The sequence below is a fragment of the Bison bison genome, unplaced genomic scaffold, assembly GCF_000754665.1.
Source record: "Bison bison bison isolate TAMUID 2011002044 unplaced genomic scaffold, Bison_UMD1.0 scf7180017864461, whole genome shotgun sequence".
NCBI classification, from domain to species: Eukaryota; Metazoa; Chordata; class Mammalia; order Artiodactyla; family Bovidae; genus Bison; species Bison bison.
The window spans coordinates 14,738,390-14,758,742 of NW_011495023.1; the positions used below are offsets into that span (position 1 = coordinate 14,738,390).

Genomic DNA, 20,353 nt, shown 5'->3' on the forward strand with positions numbered 1-20,353 from the left:
TGATGTAATTCAGTATGACTGCACTCAGGAAATTCAACATCCTTACAGCAAATGTTTCATTGTGCCTAGTTAAAAAGCTATGGAAGGAATAATAGAGCTTAAGTATGCAAATTAACTGTTTGGCCTAATAAGTTCAAATCTTCAGAAGTTTTAAAAATTTGTATCCTCAGTCATCAATAAGGAAAATAGATCAGTAATTTGGATAGTGTGATTTCTGTTTAATTAATTGAACATTCTGGAAAATAGTAAGATTTAAGTTTATTTTGAAAGAACAGGGTAGTATATTAAGAGCTGAATGCATTTTTTTTTTTTTGAGTGATAATTTTTACTTGCCAGACAACATGCCTTAATTTCACTGGTGTTGATCATTTAGCAGTAGGATACTGAAAGATTAATCTAGGAACATCCTTAGGGAATAAAAATAAATCAAACCACAGTCATAGGGAATTAGCAATCATAGAGAAAATATTTTGGGGAAAGTGTAGTTCTCTAAAACTAAACATATACTGCCTTTAAAAGTATAATAATCAAAGATTATCTCATCTTAGCAGTAAGAAATCCTAATGTTTTTCAAGTTCTATTTTAATGATATTTTGAAATAAACTATGAAGCTTAGTAGGTCCACATTTTATTTTATATGCTTCTTTATCCATTAAAGAATTTTAAAATGAAGATATACATGAATATGTATGAATCACTTTGCTGTATACCTAAAATTAATACAGCATTGTTAATCTACTATGCTCTAATATAAAATAAAAAAAATTTTAAGGACACAGATGAACTTATCTACAAAACAGAGTTATAGATGTAGAAAATAAAAATATGGTTACCAGGGGATAAGGGCAGGGAGGGATAAATTGGAAGATTAGGATTGACCTATACACACTGCTGCTGCTGCTGCAGCTAAGTCACTTCAGTCGTGTCCGACTCTGTGTGACCCCATAGATGTCAGCCTATGAGGCTCCCCCGGCCCTGGGATTCTCCAGGCAAGAACACTGGAGTGGGTTGCCATTTCCTTCTCCAATGCAGGAAAGTGAAAAGTGAGAGTGAAGTCGCTCAGTCGTGTCCAACTCTTAGCGACCCCATGGACAGTCCACCAGGCTCTTTCGTCCATGGGGTTTTCCAGGCAAGAGTACTGGAGTGAGTTGCCATTGCTATACAACTACCATATATAAAATAGATAACTAATATGGACCTGTTGTATAGCACAGGGAGCTCTACTCAATAGTCTGTAATGGCCTCTATGGGAAAAAGAATCCAAAAAAGAGTGTATATACGTGTATGTATAACTGAATCACTTTTGCTGTACACTTGAAACTAACACAACAATTTAAATCAACTATACACCAATATAAAATAAAAATTAATTTAAAAAAACAACTTCCTTAAAACATAAAAGAAAAAAATCCATAATTATTATAGGATTTGTGAACTTTGGGCACATACCAAATTGATTTTCTGTGCTCAATAAAAGTCAACATGATGTTTAGGAATTTTCAGCTTCAGAAAATTAACCCTTTTAGGATACTAGTTTGGTCTACTAGTACAATATTATAATAATTGTATTATTATAATTGTAATAACTTTAAAAAATAAAATGAGAAAATTTGTTGCATAATCAAAAGCAATGAGCTATAACTAATATGTAATACTATAAAACTTTAATAGAAAATTAAAAGATCTTAGTCTAACATAATTTTCAATATTAATATCTCTTCCAGTCAACCAGAACATATAACTTTTAAGTAGTTCTAACTATAAATATAGTCATTTAAATCAATAAACTTTAAAAAAATTGCTTGAGAAATCTGTTAACTATAGAAGAATTCTCCCATCTTTGTCTACAATCCTAGTTTAAGAAAAAAAAGCAAACTATTATAATTTTCTAAGGAATATTTTCTATGATATTCTTTTCTCTAGATACCTATAAATTCTTCCATTGAGGTTATGGAAAATGTATGTTTATAGGGAAATTAAAACTGTTAGACCTAATATCCATTATATGCATTTGAGACCCCTATTTTATCAAAATATTCACTACTTTCTTGATATTCCTGATATTTTTTCTTTTTTTATTTCTTTTAATTTTTATTTTTAAACTTTACATAATTGTATTAGTTTTGCCAAATATCAAAATGAATCTGCCACAGGTATACATGTGTTCCCCATCCTGAACCCTCCTCCCTCCTCCCTCCCCATACCATCCTTAAGAAAATAACAGTTTTAATGATCTCAAACCATGATAGACAATAATGGGAGCATTCCTAAGGCAGTGCTTGTGGTACCTTAAGGAAGAAATTCTACTTATTCTTTAGAAAATATTAACCCTTTGATTTCTGGTTCCTCTGCCTTTTCTAAATCCAGCTTGTACATCTGGAAGTTCTCAGTTCACATACTGTTGAAGCCTAGCTTGGAGGATTTTGAGCATTACCTCGCTAGCATGTGAAATGAGTGCAATTGTGCAGTAGTTTGAACATTCTTTGGCATTGCCCTTCTTTGGGATTGGAATGAGAACTGAACTTTTCCAGTCCTATGGCCACTGCTGAGTTTAATAATAAACTGTGAAGCCAGTATAATTGTGTTACATCTGTAGAATATGAAATAAAAATTATTCACCTTTGTATATTCTGAATTAACAGATAGAAATTTTTAGCAAATTTTTGAACATTAGTTCAATCTGAAACACACTAATCCTATGACAATATTTCATGATCCAGAAAGTTGAAAGTTCTCTTTCTTCTCTAGCATATAGTATAGTGCTTTATATCCATCAAGTGAGCGAAAAATGTACTAAAAATTCTTTACCTTCATATATATGTATATGAATACTAGATCACAGAGATTATGTAATTTGTCCAAATAAACACTACATAAGACTAAAAAAAATAAAAAAATAAAAAATAAATAAAAAACAACTTCCTTGGTAAAACAAAACCCGTTATTTTTGTCGTTAGGATAGATTTTATCACACTAAAAATATTGTATTGTTATGTCTCTGTTCAGTGGGGGGGACCCCACCAGATATTAGAAATACAAAATGTTACCAAAACCCTGACAATTTTTTTTTTCAGAGTTACTTTCACATGAAGGCCTTGGGTTACCTTCTGGTGACTGTTAATTGCTTTTTATAGGAATACAAGTTGCTTTACAATGTTGTGTTCGTTTCTGCTGTAAATCAAAATGAGTCAGCCGTATGTATGCAGAGATCCCCTCTGTTTTGGATTTCCTTCCCATATAGGTCACCACAGAGCATTGAGTACAGTTCCCTGTGCTATACAGCAGGTTCTCATTAGTTACTTATTCTATACATAGTATCAATAGATACTATGTATAGAATAGTATACAATAGATACAATAGTATACAATAGATAGATATATCAATCCCAATCTCCCAACACATCCCACTTTCCCTTCCTCCCTTGGTGTCCATATGTTTGCTCCCTACATCTATCTATGTCTCTATTTCTGCCAAACCTTAACATTTGAGATTATATTGATAATTCAGTTGGGGATATAGGCCACACAAATAAAAGGCAAATAATGATTCAGAAATAGAACAAAGCAATTGTGAAATGCTGCAGAGTGTCTCCTCTACATTTTCTTATCATATGTAGATTTTATCCCACTACTTGAGGCTCAGGTTTGAGCTCTTTGAGCACAGCCAGGTTTCACAATCACCTGTTGTGAATTCTGCTTTGTTACCTGCAGGACGGAAAGCCGGATGTGTTGCCATGAAGACTGGGGTTGCAGGGGGCTTGTGGGATGTCTTGAGATGTGAAGAAAAGGCAAAATTTGTGTGCAAACACTGGGCAGAAGGAGTCACTCGCCCACCAGAGCCCACAACCACCCCTGAACCCAAATGTCCAGAGGATTGGGGTGCCTCCAGTAAAACAAGCTTGTGCTTCAAAGTAAGTATCCATTGCTGAGCTCTTCAAGAACTGGGGATATGTTTCAGCCTAAAGAATCATCTAAGGAATGAAAACAAAACAAAAGCAATGTCCGGGTTGAACCTATAGAAATTCCGATGTTATTGATCTGAAAGGGGACTTGGGCATTTGTTGTTTTGAAAGAGCGTTCCTTGGGTGGAAAGATAAGAACCAGTTGCATTCAGACCAACAAACATGACCGATACTGTAAATAGAAGTCACACCAGCCTTTCTTCACCTGCTCTGCCTTTATCACTCCGTACACTTGGCATCTTTCCTCTTTCCCATGCTTTCTGAGCTCACATTTCTTTTTCTCAATAAAAATTCCTGCCCCACCTCATGCTATCCTATGGCATCCCATTTTGGCTCTGTTCTTGGAGCTCAAGCTTTTGGCTAAGTGAATTGATAAACAAATCTGCAATCAAGCCACATGGGGCTTCTAGAGAGAATATGCCTGTGTTCTTATTTAACCCCTGATTATGATGCCTGATGGAAGATGAAGGACTGTTAGGTAGGGAGTACATGGCCATTCAGTGACTCGTAAATGACAGTTTGATAGCCTGTAGTCACTTAATACATTCCTATGTGAGATCACCCATTTTCTCTTTATGCAATCAAGTTCACCCAAACAAATAAAAAACATACCCCGACTCCAGTGAATTAAGCATTTAGGTCTTTTTCTTTCTTGTAAATCATATTCTTTCTAGAGAAGGTTGGATTTAGCCAAATATAGCAATGTATTGGGTTGGCCAAAAAATTCATTTGGGTTTTCCTGTAAGATGTTACAGAAAAACCCAAGCAAACTTTTTCGTCAACCCAATACTTAACTACAACTTAATGACATTATTCTCTAATGGCCAGTTCTCGGGACCTCTTTTATTCTATCCTTTGAGGCATATGGCTCTGGCATGTTTTGTAAGACAGTTAGACAAAGCTGATGAAGAAATTCAGTTGCTAATGTGTATTGGAATGAGGTTGCTTAGTCTCTAACTTAAGGGCTAATTTGGTTGGTAACTACCACTAGCAATAACAAAGACTAATGAGCTATTTAATACAGATTAGCCAGTCCAGCTTAAAGCATAATTTACATAGAAGGGAAAATATTGGGCCAAGACTGGAGAGGATTTTACGAATGGGTTGAAAACTAATACAAAGCAAATCAGGTATTTTATTGTTGCCTCTGGAAACTTTTGAGTTATTACACAAAGGCCAGGTTCATCCTATACACAGCCATTCACGGGAGAGTGGCAGGCTATGGAGATTTGTTGCAGGATTTCTGAGAGACAGTACAGAATTCTCCAGAGCTGGAAAATGAACCAAGAATTCCAGCAGACATTATCTGGGTAGATGTTTAACAAATTCAAATGTGTGCTTCCCTAGGAATTATGATTTTGGAGGTGCTTGGGGTAGGGTTTGTCTGAAAATATATAGACCATCTTTGTACATACTAAGGTGTGAAAATTCTTAATAAAGTTCAGCTATTTTAGTAAGTTGATTTACAAAAATAAAATCTTCTATCACCATCTACACAAGTTGAGTTACTCACAGAGGTCTTGGGAGTTACTGCAATGAAAAGTTGCTCAAGGCACACGTGTCCCAATAACTCAAGTAGGGTCAAGGTGAAGATTGCCTCAGGTTGCTTGGTGACAACTAGACAACCACAGGTCTATTGGAAACAAACTCCTTTTCTACAAGCCTACAATGATACAGGCCATGTCTCATGAGAAGCAATAAATAAAAATTATAAAAGTTGAGGAATACAGTGATGTAAACTGCTCCACTGTTTACATCCTGATGGATCCCTGTGGGTTCCATTCCCCCAGCAGTCCTCTGGGTAATATGACATATTCTCTAAATTCTAAATAAATACTAAATTTAGCTTACATACCATTTTTTTTTTTACATGCTCTGTCCAATTACTGTCTGTCATGCCATGACCTCCAATCTTTGTTAAAATATGCAACCATAAGCAAAAATGATAAGATAATTTTAAGAGCATACCAATGAAGCATTGGAAGACTCCCAGGTTATTTAGTGTTTAAGCTAAACAGGATAACAAAACTGTGGCACTATCTTAGGGAGGTTATTATCCTTAAATTTTTATTTATGTTTGCTTCCTCTATATCAAGTTTCTTTCATTCTTTTCCATTTGAATGGCATAGTTGACACAACCAAATTAATCCTGTCTTCTGCAAGAAGCTGTATGCCTAACCCATATACCTAAACCTTTCAATCCGACTTTTTCAGTGCTATAAAATAATTATATTTTCTAGGGTTTTCTCAACAAAATCATCTGCTAAACTCTGTTACCCAAATATTCTCTCACAAATTGATTTTCAGCCAAGAGAATTATGTTGCTTGGGGCCATTGTAATGTCTTGCTTTTCGCTAAATGAAATCTCGTCAAAAGTAGATAATTATTTCTCTTGGTTTGATAAGCTGTGAAGTGTAAAATAAATTCTGAATCTGTATTACTTTTAGCTGTTTGCAAAAGGAAAACATGAGAAGAAAACGTGGTTTGAATCTCGAGATTTTTGTAGAGCTCTGGGTGGAGATCTAGCTAGTATCAATAGTAAGGAGGAACAGCAAGCAATATGGAGATTAGTAACGTAAGTATCTTTTCTAGTTAATACTCCTTCCTTTGACCCTTTGAGTACACATTTGTTGTATGTTATTCAGTTGTCAAGTTGTGTCCGACTCTGCAAACCATAGACTGCAGCATGCCAGAGCTCCCTGCCCCTCATCATCTCCTAGACTGTGCCCAGGTCACGTCCATTGAACTGGTGATACTATATCCCAAATCTGTGGGTACTTTTGGACCTAGTTTCACTTCCAAATTCTGGCCTGGAGAATTCCATGGACAGAGTAGCCTGACAAGCTACAGTCCGTGGGGTTGCAAAAAGTCAGACACGACTGAGTGACTTTCACTTCATTTCCAAATGCTTTAATTTTATAGCTATAAATCCTGAGATGAATTGCTGTATAAAAGCATAAGACACTTATTATTCGTTTATTAAATGAATGAATATCTCAATGCTTTACAATTATTTCAAACAGCAGCTTGTTTTCAGGATATTTACAAGTTGTACCAAAATGTGCAACTGTTGAATAATGCTTATATTTAGTCATTTAATCCTTCACCTGTGTACTAACCAATTTATATTTTGGGAGTCATTTTCAAATTTGATTAGGACTCATAGGTAACCAAACTTGGTTCATATAGTACCATAAGCTGCCTTTATATCTTGTATGTTGCAGGGCTAGTGGAAGCTACCATGAACTATTTTGGTTGGGACTGACATATGGAAGTCCTTCCGAGGGCTTTACTTGGAGTGATGGATCCCCTGTGAGTAATTTGATTTCATAGATACTTTTCTTACTTTTATTGTGTCTTTATTTTGATGTTATCTTTTTGGGTTACTCAAAATTTTTGGTAAGATGGGTTATGATGATAATTATAGACATTTTTCTATGCAAAATAAATGCTATGTTAGGGTCATTATTCTGCCTCTGACCCAGGACAGTTCTGTTCACCTGAGGTGGAACCATGATAGACTGAAAAAAATTAGGAAACTCATTCTTCTAATTTATATAAAATAATGTCTTCCTTCTCTCATGCCAAATTGGTATGTAAGTAGCTAGACTTCTTAAAAACTGTTTTATGTTGTCTTATAGACTAGGAGATATGGAAATAACTTTTGATATTCTATTAGAAACCATTGACTTTTGTCAACCATTGACTTTTGTCAGACTTCTCCATTCTCAGCAGGGAGTGATTTTGTGTAATTTCGGTTCTGCCTCCCTTACCACCCATTAGCAGCTTTTCAAAGCACTTGTGTAGGGTGGATTATTTGATGTCTCCATTGATAGCAAGGGTTTTGTATTTAGATCTCTGGAAAATAGGTCATGATATAGGCTATGATTCCTCTCTGAAAACACCATAGTGGACCTAATCCTAGCCCTCCACTTATTTCCAGTATTCATCTTGGTAACGTTTGGTAGCTTTGTTAGCAATATTCAGAAGTCCTTTTTGTTTGTAAGGAGAACTAGTTTTATTTCTTTCTCCTGGTGAAGTGAAGTCGCTCAGTCGTGTCCAACTCTTTGCGACCCCATGGGCTGTAGCCTACCAGGCTCCTCCATCCATGGGATTTTAAAGACAACAGTACTGGAGTGGGTTGCCATTTCCTTCTCCATTTCTTTCTCCTACCCCTCTAATAAAAGAAAGTTCCAAATATCACAATGAAATGTTATCCCTTCAGGATGAGTTGTAAATTTAGGAACTCACAATACTGAGAAGTAGAACTTCTATACCAAGTTTTTCCTATATACAAATCCCACTTTTGTGGTCCTGGATACATTCCATTTAATAAGAGTAAAGAAAATTTTTTAATAATTAAAATAGTCTATTCAGCTTCAAAAGTTTTCATGTAATAGGAGCTATTTCTTTCCCAGCTGTTCTCATCAAACTTGTTTTCAAAGCAAACATATTGTGAAAAAAAGTAGAGAATAAAAAAGTGAACGTATCTTTCCTTTTGTGTTTGGATGAAAGTGAAAGTTAGTTGCACAGTCGTGTCCAACTCTTTGCGATCCCATGGACTGTAGCCTGCCAGGCTCCTCTGGCCATGGAATTCTCCAGGCAAGAGTACTGGAGTGGGTTGCAGTTTCCTTTTCTGAGGGAATCTTCCTGACCCAGGGATCGAACCCGGGTCTCCTGCATTGCAGGCAGATTCTTTACCAAGTGAATCACTAGGGATAGATGATTGGTATTGGCTAATGGTTGTAATGTAATGTTTCTAACATAGGTGTCATATGAAAATTGGGCTTATGGAGAACCTAATAATTATCAAAATGTTGAATACTGTGGTGAGTTAAAAGGTGACCCTGGTATGTCCTGGAATGACATTAACTGTGAACATCTTAACAACTGGATTTGCCAGATACGAAAAGGTAAGATGACCTGCCCTCTGCTTTATCTCAGATTGGAACACTAACCTCCTGTGATCCCAAAGTCTTCCCTTTATTCATGCAACCAAACAAATGGAATAATATAAGGGACCACCAAGGGCCATCACTTCACAGGATAAGAGTGAACTCACTGAACACAGATAAATCTTCCAAAGGAACAGAGGATGAAAAGGCCAGCCCAGAATCCTGGACCTGAGCGTGGCCTCCAAAATAGTTCTCAGGAGCTGCTGTTCCTGTTCAGTTCCTGCAGTCGTGGGAGTGGGTATATGTTTGACTCTGTAAGCAGAGTAAATAGAGTGTGATTTCTGTTGGGGGATTTTCACCCTCTGACCCACATTCATCATCCAGTAGGTGCTATCTCCCTCAGTCTGAACATACTGCAGACTGATTTCTCAAGGATGTTCATCCGAAGAGCTGGCACCATTCTGAGGCCCCTGATGCTATAAGATCCACCATGTTGTTGATGGTCAACAATGATCAATGCATACGCATCAGTTGTGATTAATGACTCACAAAGCTCCACATAGCCAAGTCAGATTCTTTTAAGATAAATAGGCCCACCCTTGAACCAAAATGTATATTAACTTCCTCCTTTGTCAACAGATAAATAGAACCACATCGCCCTCTGCTGTCTGGGAACCTTGGCTACAGCTCCAACTCGCTGAAAATACTGTGCTGCTCTCCTGCTGTTTGCCTTACTCTTGCTTAGATGAGTGTTTACAGTGTTTTCAGGATGGAGGAATGAATCCATTCAGTTCAGTCGCTCAGTTGTGTCTGACTTTTTGCGACCCCGTGGACTGCAGTACGCCAGGCTTCCAAAACTGTCCATCACCAAATCTTGCTTGCTCAAACTCATTTCTATCCAGTCAGTGATGCCATCCAATCATCTCCTCCTCTGTTATTCCCTTCTTCTCTTGCCTTCAATCTTTCCCAGCATCAGTGTTTTTTCAAGTGAGTCAGTTCTTCATATCAGTTGGCCAAAGTGTTGGAGTTTCAGCTTCAGCATCAGTCCTTCCAATGAATATTCAGGACTGACTTCCTTTAAGATTGACTGGTTGGTTCTTCTTGCAGTTCAGGGACTCTCAAGAGTCTTCTCCAACACCACAGTTCAAAAGCATCAATTCTTCAGCACTCAGCTTTCTTTATGGTCCAATTCTCACATCCATGCATGATTACTGGAAAAACCATAGCTTTGACTAGATGGACCTTTGTCGGCAAAGTAGTATCTTTGCTTTTTAATATGCTGTCTAGGTTGGTCATAGCTTCTCTTACAAGGAGCAAGCGTCTTTTAATTTCATGACTGCAGTCACCATCTGCAGTGATTTTGGAGCCCAAGAAAATAAAGTCTAACACTGTTTCCACTGTTTCCTCATCTATTTGACATGAAATGATGGGACCAGATGCTGTGATCTTTGTTTCTTGAATGTTGAATTTTAAGCCAGCTTTTTCATTCTGCTCTCTGACTTTCATCAAAAGGCTCTTTAGCTCCTCTTCAGTTTCTGCCTTAAGGGTGGTATCATCTGCATATCTGAGGTTATTGATATTTCTTCCGGCAATCTTGATTCCAGCTTGTGCTTCATACAGCCTGGCATTTCACAGGAATTTGGAGGAATGAATAGTGGACAGTTTTTCTTTAAAGGTCTCTTTGCTCCCAAGGACTAATTTCCTTGTGTGTTATTGGTAGCTCTATTCTTACAGATGTTAAATTCATTAAACCAAAAGCTACATAACTTGAGTCCTTTTATCAGATTCTGACAAAGTCCAGGTAGATCATTAACTACTTGGAAAGAAAAATATTTAACTTTTCATAAAATGTGCATTTAATAAGAATATGCTTTTTTAAAGAAACTATATTTTATAAATAAATAGCTCGTATCTAATGGTTTCAAATAATGAAAATTTATACTTTCACAGCTGATTATAAGATGTGTTACTGTAAAAATAACATCTATTGAGCAGCTTCTAAATACCGATAACTTGCATATTTTATCCCATCTCTTTACGTGGGTGACAACTCCTTTTTGTAGTTGAGAAAATTAAAGGTAAGAAATTTAAACCTGAACTGGGATTTGAACCTAGATTTTCTGATTCCAAAACTCATGTTCTTTTCTTTCTTTATATAATGCTACTTGTTGTGCTTAAAAACTGTCTTCCAATTTTTAGTGGTATTGTACCTAATTTGTTGAACTCTTAAACTCCTAATTTTGTTTCCCTTTGCTTTTCTCCCCCACAACATGATAGTAAAATTGGAGAGTGGAAGGAAGAGAAAGAAGAGTTAAGCTTTTAGCTATATTAATCCATGAAAATAATGAAACCAGAGGATATGAAATAGCACAAATTCAATCACCTTTTATATCGTATTTTCTCTTGTTTTCCAGGACAAACTCCCAAACCTGAGCCAACACCAGCTCCTCACGACAGTAGGTGTTTCTGTTGTTTTTTTTTTAATTAATTAATTTATTTAATTGGAGGCTAATTACTTTACAATCTTGTGGTGGTTTTTGCCATACATCACCATGAACGGCCATGGGTGCACCTGTGTCTCCCCATCCTGAACCCTCCTCCTACCCGCCTCCCCACCGCATCCCTCTGAGTTGTCCCACAGAACTGGCTTTGAGTGCCCTGTTTCATGCATCGAACTTGGACTGGTCATCTGTTTTGCGTATGATAATATACATGTTTCAGTGCTATTCTCTCAAATCATCCCATCCTCACCTTCTCCCACAGAGTCCAAAAGTCTGTTATTTACACCTGTGTCTCTTTTGCTGCCTTGCATATAGGATTGTCCTTATCATCTTTCTAAATTCCATATGTATGTGTTAATATACTATTGGTGTACAGGTTATTCTTTTTTTAATTTTTTTATTGAAGGATAATTGCTTTACAGAATTTTGTTGTTTTCTATCAAACCTCAACCTGACTCAGTCATAGGTATACATGTATCCCCTTCCTTGTGAACTTCCCTCCTATCTCCCTCCCCATCCCACCCCTTTAGGTTGATATAGAGCCCCTGTTTGAGATTTTTAGCCATGCAGCAAATTCCCACTGGCTATCTGTTTTACATATGGTAATGTAAATTTCCATGTTACTCTTTCCATACAGCTCACCCTCTCCTCCCCTCTCCCCATATCCATAAGTCTATTCTCTTTGTTTCTCCATCGCTGCCCTGTAAGTAAATTCTTCAGTACCGTTTTTCTAGATTCCATATATATGCATTAGAATATGATATTTATATTTCTCTTTCTGACTTACTTCACTCTGTATAATAGGTTCTAGGTTCATCCACCTCATCAGAACTGACTCAAAGGCATTTCATTTTATGGCTGAGTAATATTCCGTTGTGTATATGTACCACAACTTCTTTATCCACTCATCTGCCAATGGGCATCTAGGTTGCTTCCGTGTTCTAGCTATTGTAAATTGTGCTGCAATGAACAATGCAGCACATGTGTTGAAAAAAAATGTGTCTTTTTCAATCTTGGTTTCCTCAGGGTATATGCCTAGGAGTGGGATTGCTGGGTCATACGGTGGTTTTATTCCTAGTTTTTAAAGGAATCTCTGAACTGTCTTCCATAGTGTCTGTATCAATTTACATTCCCATCAAAAGTGCAGGAGTGTTCCTTTTCTCCACACCCTTTCCAGCATTTATTGTTTGTAGGTTTTTTTACAATGACCATTCTGACTGGTGTGAGGTGATATCTCATTGTAGTTTTGATTTGCATTTCTCTGATAATGAGCGACGTTGAGCATCTTTTCATGTGTTTGTTAGCCATCTGTATGTCTTCTGTGGAGAAATGTCTGTTTAGGTCTTTTTCTCACTTTTTGATTGGGTTGTTTGTTTTTCTGGCATTGAGTTGTATGAGCTGCTTGTATATTTTGGAAATTAATCCTCTGTCAGTTGTTTCATTTGTTATTATTTTCTCCCATTCTGAGGGTTATCTTTTCACCTTGCTTATAATTTCCTTTGCTGTGCAAAAGCTTTAAGTTTAATCAGGTCCCACTTGTTTACTTTTGTTTTTATCTCTATTACTCTAGGAGATGGTTCATAGAGGATCTTGCTTTGATTTATGTCAGAGAGTGTTCTGCCTATGTTTTCCTCTAGGAGTTTTATAGTTTCTGGTCTTACAGTTAGGTATTTAATCCATTTTGAGTTTATCTTTGTATATGGTGTTACAAAGTGTTCTAATTTCATTCTTTTACATGTAGCTGTCCAGTTTTCCCAGCACCATTTATTGAAGAGGCTATCTATGCCCCATTGTATATTCTTGCCTCCTTTGTCAAATATAAGGTACCCATAGGTGCAGGGATTTATTTCTGGGCTTTCTATCTTGTTCCATTGGTCTGTATTTCTGTTTCTATGCCAGTACCATACTGTCTTGATGGCTGTAGCTTTGTAGTATAATCTGAAGTCAGGAAAGTTGATTCCTCCAGCTCCAGTCTTCTTTCTCAAGACTGCTTTGGCTGTTCAGGGTCTTCTGTGTTTCCGTATGAATTGTGAAATTTTTTGTTCTAGTTCTGTGAAAAATGCCATTGGTAATTTGATAGGGATCACATTGAATCTGTAGATTGCATTTGGTAGTATAGTCATTCTAACAATATTGATTCTTCCTACCCAGGAATATGGAATATCTCTCCATCTGTTTATGTCATCTTTTATTTCTTTCATTAGTGTCTTATAATTTTCTGTGTATAGTTCTTTTGTCTCCTTAGGTAAGCTTATTCCTATATATTTAATTCTTTTTGTTGCAATGGTGAATGGGATTGATTCCTTAATTTCTCTTTCTGGTTTTTCATTGTTAGTATATAGAAATGGAAGTGATTTCTGTGTATTGATATTGTATCCTACAACTTTGCTAAATTCACTGATTAGCTCTAGTAATTTTCTGATACTGTCTTTAGGGTTTTCTATATACAGTATCATGTCATCTGAAAACAGTGAGAGCTTTACTTCTTCTTTTCTGAACCTAGATTCCTTTTATTTCTTTTTCTTCCCTGATTACTGTCGCTAGCACTTCCAGAACTATGTTGAATAACAGTGGTGAAAGTGGATGCCCTTGTCTTGTTCCTGATCTTAGGGGGAATGCTTTCAGGTTTTCACCATTGAGAATAATGTTTGCTGTAGGCTTATCATATATGGCCTTTGCTATGTTGAGGTAGGTTCCTTCTATGCCCATTTTTTGAAGAGTTTTAATCATAAATGGGTGCTGAATTTTGTCAAAGGCTTTTTGTGCATCTATCAAGATTATCATATGATTTTCATCTTTCAATTTGTTAATATGGTGTATCACATTGATTTATGTATATTGAAGAATCCTTGCATCCCTGGAATAAACCCAACTTGATTATGCTATATGAGCTTTTTGATGTGTTGCTGAATTCTGTTTGCTAAAATTTTGTTGAGGATTTTTGCATCTATGTTCATCAGTGATATTGGCCTATAGTTTTCTTTTTTTGTGTTGTCTTTGTCTGGTTTTGGTATAAGGGTGATGGTAGCCTTATTGAATGAATTTGAAAGTGTTCCTTCCTCTGCAATTTTTGGAAAGAGTTTTAGAAGGATAGGCATTAGCTCTTCTCTAAATGTTTGATAGAATTCTCCTGTGAAGCCATCTGGTCCTGGGCTTTTGTTTTTTGGGGAGATTTTTTATCACAGCTTCAGTTTCAGTGCTTGTAATTGGGTTGTTCATAATTTCTATTTCTTCTTGGTTCAGTCTTGGAAGATTGAACTTTTCTAAGAATCTGTCCATTTCTTCCAGGTTATCCATTTTATTGCCACATAATTGTTCATAATAGTCTCTTGTAATCCTTTGTATTTCTGCATTGTCTGTTGTAACCTCTCCTTTTTTGTTTCTAATTTTGTTGATTTGATTATTTTATTTTTCTTGATGAGTCTGGCTAAAGGTTGGTCAATTTTGTTTATCTTCTCAAAGAACCAGCTTTTAGTTTTATTAATCTTTACTATTGTTTCTTTCATTTCTTTTTCATTTATTTCTGCTTGGATCTTTATGATTTCTTTCCTTCTACTAATTTTGGGTTCTTTTGTTCTTCCTTTTCTAATTGTTTTAGGTGTTAAGTTAGGTTGTCTATTCAATGTTTTTCTTGTTTCTTGAGGTATATGCAACTTTGCTAAATTCACTCATTAGCTCTAGTAATTTTCTGATACTGTCTTTAGGGTTTTCTATGTACAGTATCATGTCATCTGAAAACAGTGAGAGCTTTTGTAATGCTATAAACTTCCCTGTTAGAACTACTTTTGCTGCATCCCATAGGTTTTTAGTTGTCATGTTTTCACTGTCATTTCTTCCTAGAAATATTTTGATTTCCCTTTTGATTTCTTCAGTAACCTATTGTTTGTAGCTCCACCCATTCAGGCACTTAGAGGGCTCCCTTGCCTGGGGTCCTTCTCTGTTGTTCAGCACATCAGGAACATAGGGTGGCTCCCCTGGCTGGGGTCCTACTCTGTAGATCGGCATGTCAGGCACTTAAAGGGGCACCCTGGGTAGGGTCCTATTCTGTAGTTCAGTGCGTCAGATGTTTGATGGGCCAACCTCTCTATTGTTCAGCTGCTGATGCTGGCAGATGGGGAGAGAGGCTATGGTGATGGCTCCACCCCCCTACACGTGATTCAGCAGTATCGCCTTGCTTCCATGGCTGCCTGGCTTTCCTCCACAGGCATTTCCCCCCACAACCTCCTCCCTTACATCCCCTCACCGTCTCTCCACAGTCAACAGCAACCCTCACCTTGGGATTGCTCCACAGTCCCTAAACTCCAGCTCCCAGCTGCTGCGCCTTCCACAGGACCTGCGTCCCTGTCCAGGGTGTGTATGGCTGCAGCAAAGACTGTCTGATTCTCATTCCATTTAGGCTGCCACAGGTCAGCAGTTTCACTCTCAGCCTTAAATTTTTCTCCTCTGACTCAGACAGTTGCCCTGATGTAGGGATCAGACCCCTGCTTCGGTTCCCCCACCCACCAAGGGCAGGTCCAGTCCTACTAACACTCCTGTCTTTCCCCCTAGTTCCTTCCTCCTACCGAGTTTTGTGTGGTTCTATGTACTCTTTTCCGCTGCTCAGGTACTCCTGTCTGCTCTCAGCTGGTATTCTGCATGCACTTCTGTGTCTGAAGGTGTATTCCTGATGTATCCGTGGAGAGAGATGTACTCCATGTCAACCTACTCTTCTGCCATCTTGTTCTACCTCCGCCTTTTTTTTTCTTTTCTGATATTGATAGATTTTTTTTCTCTCATTGCTTTCTTAGAGGGGTGGGGGGTGGGTGTGGAATGCTTACCCTGGGAAGATAAAAGAGATTCTTAATATCTTTGAGAATCTTATGAGAACTTGCATCTTCTCCTCCAGACAGATACTGACATGCACAAGCATCAGGCATGTTAATGCAATTTCTCAGTGTTCATGAATCAAATCCAAGGGCCTCATGTATGACTTTCCTATAGCTGCTGTAACAGATTACCACAAATTTGGTGGCTACACGCATTTATTCTCTTACAGTTCTGGAGGTCAGGAATATGATCTCAGTTTCCCTGGGCTGAAATCAAGGGATGGACAGGACCATGCTCCTTCCAGAGGCTCTAAAGGAGAGTCTATAGCCTTGTTGTCACCAGCTCTAGAGCTGCATTCCTTACATTTGTTGGTTAATGGCCCACTCCTTCTTCATCAAAACCAACGATGTAGCATCTTCCTTCATTTGTCACAAAGCCACCTTCTTCTGTACTCACATCTCCCTCTGTCTCCCACTATAAGGATACTTATGATTTACATTTGGGGCCTACCTAGAAAACTTAGGATAATCTCTCCATCTAAAGTTTTTAACTTAATCACATCTACAAAGTACCTTTTTTCTGTATAACATTTACAGATTCCAGATATTAATACGTGGATATCAGGACTTCCCTGTTGATCCAGTGGCTAAGACTCCATGCTCCCAATGCAGGGCTGAGGTTCAATCCTTGGTTAGGGAACTAGAACACACACTGTCACAACTAAAGACCCCAGTGTAAGCCACAACTAAGACCCAGTGCAGCCGAATCAATTCTAAAAGCAAAAAAGACCTGGGTATGTTTTGGACTCTTATTCAGCCTGCTACAGCACAGAACCATAGAATTCTTTGATTGGGAAGAAGCCTTGGAAGCTCTCCGGGTATGCGAATTCCTTAGTTCTCCAATTATACACTGAAGCATCAAAGTACATCTGTTAAAACCTCTTTGTTACACTGAGATGAAAACTGCTTTCTCATGGCTTCTATTCTTTGAATCTAGAACATCTGGGTACATGTATGTTAATTATTCCAGCTCTGTGATTCTTTGATGAATGTAACGTTGGGAGTTCTCTTACCCAATAATGATACGTGGAACTTAGTTTTTACAGAATTGTTGGAAAGTAGATATTTGGGTTTAGGTAATTCAGTCTATATTGGCATAAATGTTCTGCTCCTTCTGAGTTCTCAGAGTTGCAGATACCTCTGAAGGGCTGCTCTGCCCTTTTCACTTTTGTGTAGCTTACATACCAGATTCTTGAATTCGTATAAGTAAAATTCATCACCTTTTTCATTTATTTTTCAGATCTACCAGTCACCGATGATGGGTGGGTTATTTACAAAGACTACCAGTATTATTTCAGCAAAGAGAAGGCAACCATGGACAAGGCACGAGAATTTTGCAAGAGGAATTTTGGTGATCTTGTTTCTATCCGAAGTGAAAGTGAAAAGAAGTTTCTATGGAAATATGTAAGAATGTGAATAAGAATGAAATAGTGACATGTGATAAGCAACAATAATGTCTGCAATTGCTACCTCATGGTGCAATTTCCAGTTATGTGCTGAATTTGAACCTCCTAAGGTCAGGAGTAAAGATATGAGTCCCAGGGGAAGGGAGGAGGGTGCTGGCCATCACATAAGTGAATGACTTGATTGTTGGAATATTCAGTGCAGAATCATAGAACCCAGAAACAGTGTTTAGACTTTTTGGGAGGACTGACTGGGCTTTGGGAGAATCCAGACTTGATGGCTTGACTTCACTAATTTTGTTTTCAAAGATTATCATTCTTAACTAGTTGTTACATATCAGTCCTGAACCCTTGTATACAGTGTAAGTTGATTATTAATTTATGTCTTAGTTGGATTAGTTTCTTGGTCAATAGATAGTACAGTTTGATTATTCATATAAGACTGTTTCTTGACTGTACCGAAATTTCAGCTAACAGCTAAAGTATAATTGATTTTTTCCAAGCATACTTCACTCACTCTTCCTTTTTAAAAATCTTCATGGCATCTTTATTGTTATCCAGAAAAGAGGTAAGAGAGAAGGAAAAATTAAACTCAACAGTAATGAAAGAGTAAGAATTCATTTCATTATGAAGGTTTTGGAGTGTAGTCTGATTCGTCTCCATTTTCATAGATATACCATGGTTTGAAAATTTCAAGGTATTTCCTAATATTGCACCAATATATGTGTGGATGGAGAAGTCTTTCCTTAGACACATAATCCCAAATGATTACTTTGTTTAAAAGAATATCTTTAATAATATCTAATTACTAATGGTATTTGATATTACAGAGAATGTCTTAAGGTATTTGCTATATAAATACAGGTTGTTACATAATGTGCATTTTTTTTCCATTTTATTTCTGTGAAAAACATTGAATGTACAACAGAGTTTCTGCTTGATTGCCTCCTTAGAAAAGTCCCTAACAGCCTGTCTCATTAACCTGTAGGTTTTATTTAAAATTTGCCTATCATATAAGTACAGATTGAACTATATGTAAACTTACATGTTCTAGGTGAACAGGAATGATGTACAGCCGGCATATTTTATTGGTTTATTGATCAGCTTGGATAAAAAATTTATGTAAGTAAATCAAAATAAAACAACTTTGCTAAGGACAGTGACGTGATGAACACTAAAGAGCAATTTTCAGACTTTCTTTTTGCTAAATGCATTTAAAAAAACCCTGCTGGGCTCTCAATCTACAGAGCATCTTTTTAAAAAACTAATTTTAAAAAGTCCTTTTAAGTATTTTCAACAATATAGTTCTCAGATAAACAACTCAAGCTCTGATTGAAACTTACAAAATGTCACCTCTCTGTTTTAGGGGGTCATCACCTGTTAGTAAATCATCTATTAGGAAGATGTATTACCCAAATATGAATATTGAATTTATTTGAAAAATTATTCCCATTGGGACTGTCTTTGGTGCCCAGAACCAATTGTGACTGCCGTTGCTGTTTTTGGCAAGAAAGACCCAAACTCACTCTCATTATTATTTTTTAAAAAGATTTAGAAATTAAAAAAAATTTTGACTGCTCTGGGTCTTCGTTACAGCATGAGGGCTCTCTAGTTGTGGTACACAGGCTTAGTTGCCCCTTAGCATGTGGAATTTTAGTTCCTGACCAGGGATGAAACTGTGTCCCCTGCATTGGAAGATGGACTCTTAACCACTGGACCATCAGGAAAGTCCCATATAAATTATTTTTAAAGATCAGGATGTTTGATGTTCCTTTGGGCAAGCATCCATTTTAACCACCTCCAAAAGAGAAGGTGGAATTCAATGATCTCCTTTCTCTTTCTAGCTAATAGCCTCAGAATTTCTATAATTTATGAAAATAAACATTGGCTTACCTATCTTAGAGGGCTTCCCTTGTAGCTCAGTTGGTAAAGAATCCTCCTGCAATGTAGGAGATCCCAGTTTGATCCCTGGGTTGGGAAGATCCTCTGAAGAAGGGAAAGGCTACCCACTCCAGTGTTCTGGCCTGGAGAATTTCATGGACTGTATAGTCCATGGGGTTGCAAAGAGTCGGACAGGCCTGAGCAACTTTCACTTTTCACCTATCTTGGAAGGAACCAGAGTAAACATGAAAATCAGAGAATGGGGCCCAATGAGAATCTCTATATTCTCTGTCTCTCTGTGGGTAGTTTTGTTTTGTGGGAATCATGCCCAAGAAATACTATGGGAAGATGTTTACTTTGAGTCCATTTCTAGGGTAACTGGGAATCTCCATTTCTTCTCTCACTTCAAGACTAAAAGCACTTACCTCTTCTGTGGAGGGAAAAGAAGGCAGACTAGTCAGGCATCCAGTTGCTGCAGGAGATCTCAATGCCCCAGGAGCAGCAGCTAGCTTTCCGGGGTTCCTAGTGGTCTCTGTAGAAACCTCTCTTCTCTTTGCTTAAGATGCTGTGGTCTCTTCATCTTAATTAACTTGCCTGTTCCCACCACTAGGAGTTCCTAACTCTTGTAATTAGATTTTTGCCTAATACCTTAATTTTCTTTTCCAGTTGGATGGATGGAAGCAAAGTGGATTATGTGGCTTGGGCCACAGGTGAACCCAATTTTGCAAATGATGATGAAAACTGTGTAACCATGTATTCAAATTCAGGTAGACAAGATCACAATCTTCTTTAAAAAAAATTTTTTTTTGTTGTGGTAAAATTACATAATATAAACAATACTATTTT

General features: G+C 37.2%; 1 protein-coding gene across 2 annotated transcripts in view; it reads left to right on the top strand.

The window, feature by feature from the left end:
* MRC1 (mannose receptor, C type 1) overlaps positions 1–20,353 on the top strand; it is a 115,045-nt gene that overhangs the window by 59,084 nt on the left and 35,608 nt on the right. For both annotated transcript variants that reach the window (XM_010859989.1, XM_010859987.1), the window contains 8 exons: positions 3,712–3,911; positions 6,410–6,537; positions 7,187–7,274; positions 8,731–8,875; positions 11,272–11,313; positions 17,464–17,627; positions 18,681–18,748; positions 20,174–20,274. In XM_010859989.1, coding sequence (XP_010858291.1) covers positions 3,712–3,911; positions 6,410–6,537; positions 7,187–7,274; positions 8,731–8,875; positions 11,272–11,313; positions 17,464–17,627; positions 18,681–18,748; positions 20,174–20,274 — 936 coding nt within the window. The remainder of the gene's footprint in view (positions 1–3,711; positions 3,912–6,409; positions 6,538–7,186; positions 7,275–8,730; positions 8,876–11,271; positions 11,314–17,463; positions 17,628–18,680; positions 18,749–20,173; positions 20,275–20,353) is intronic.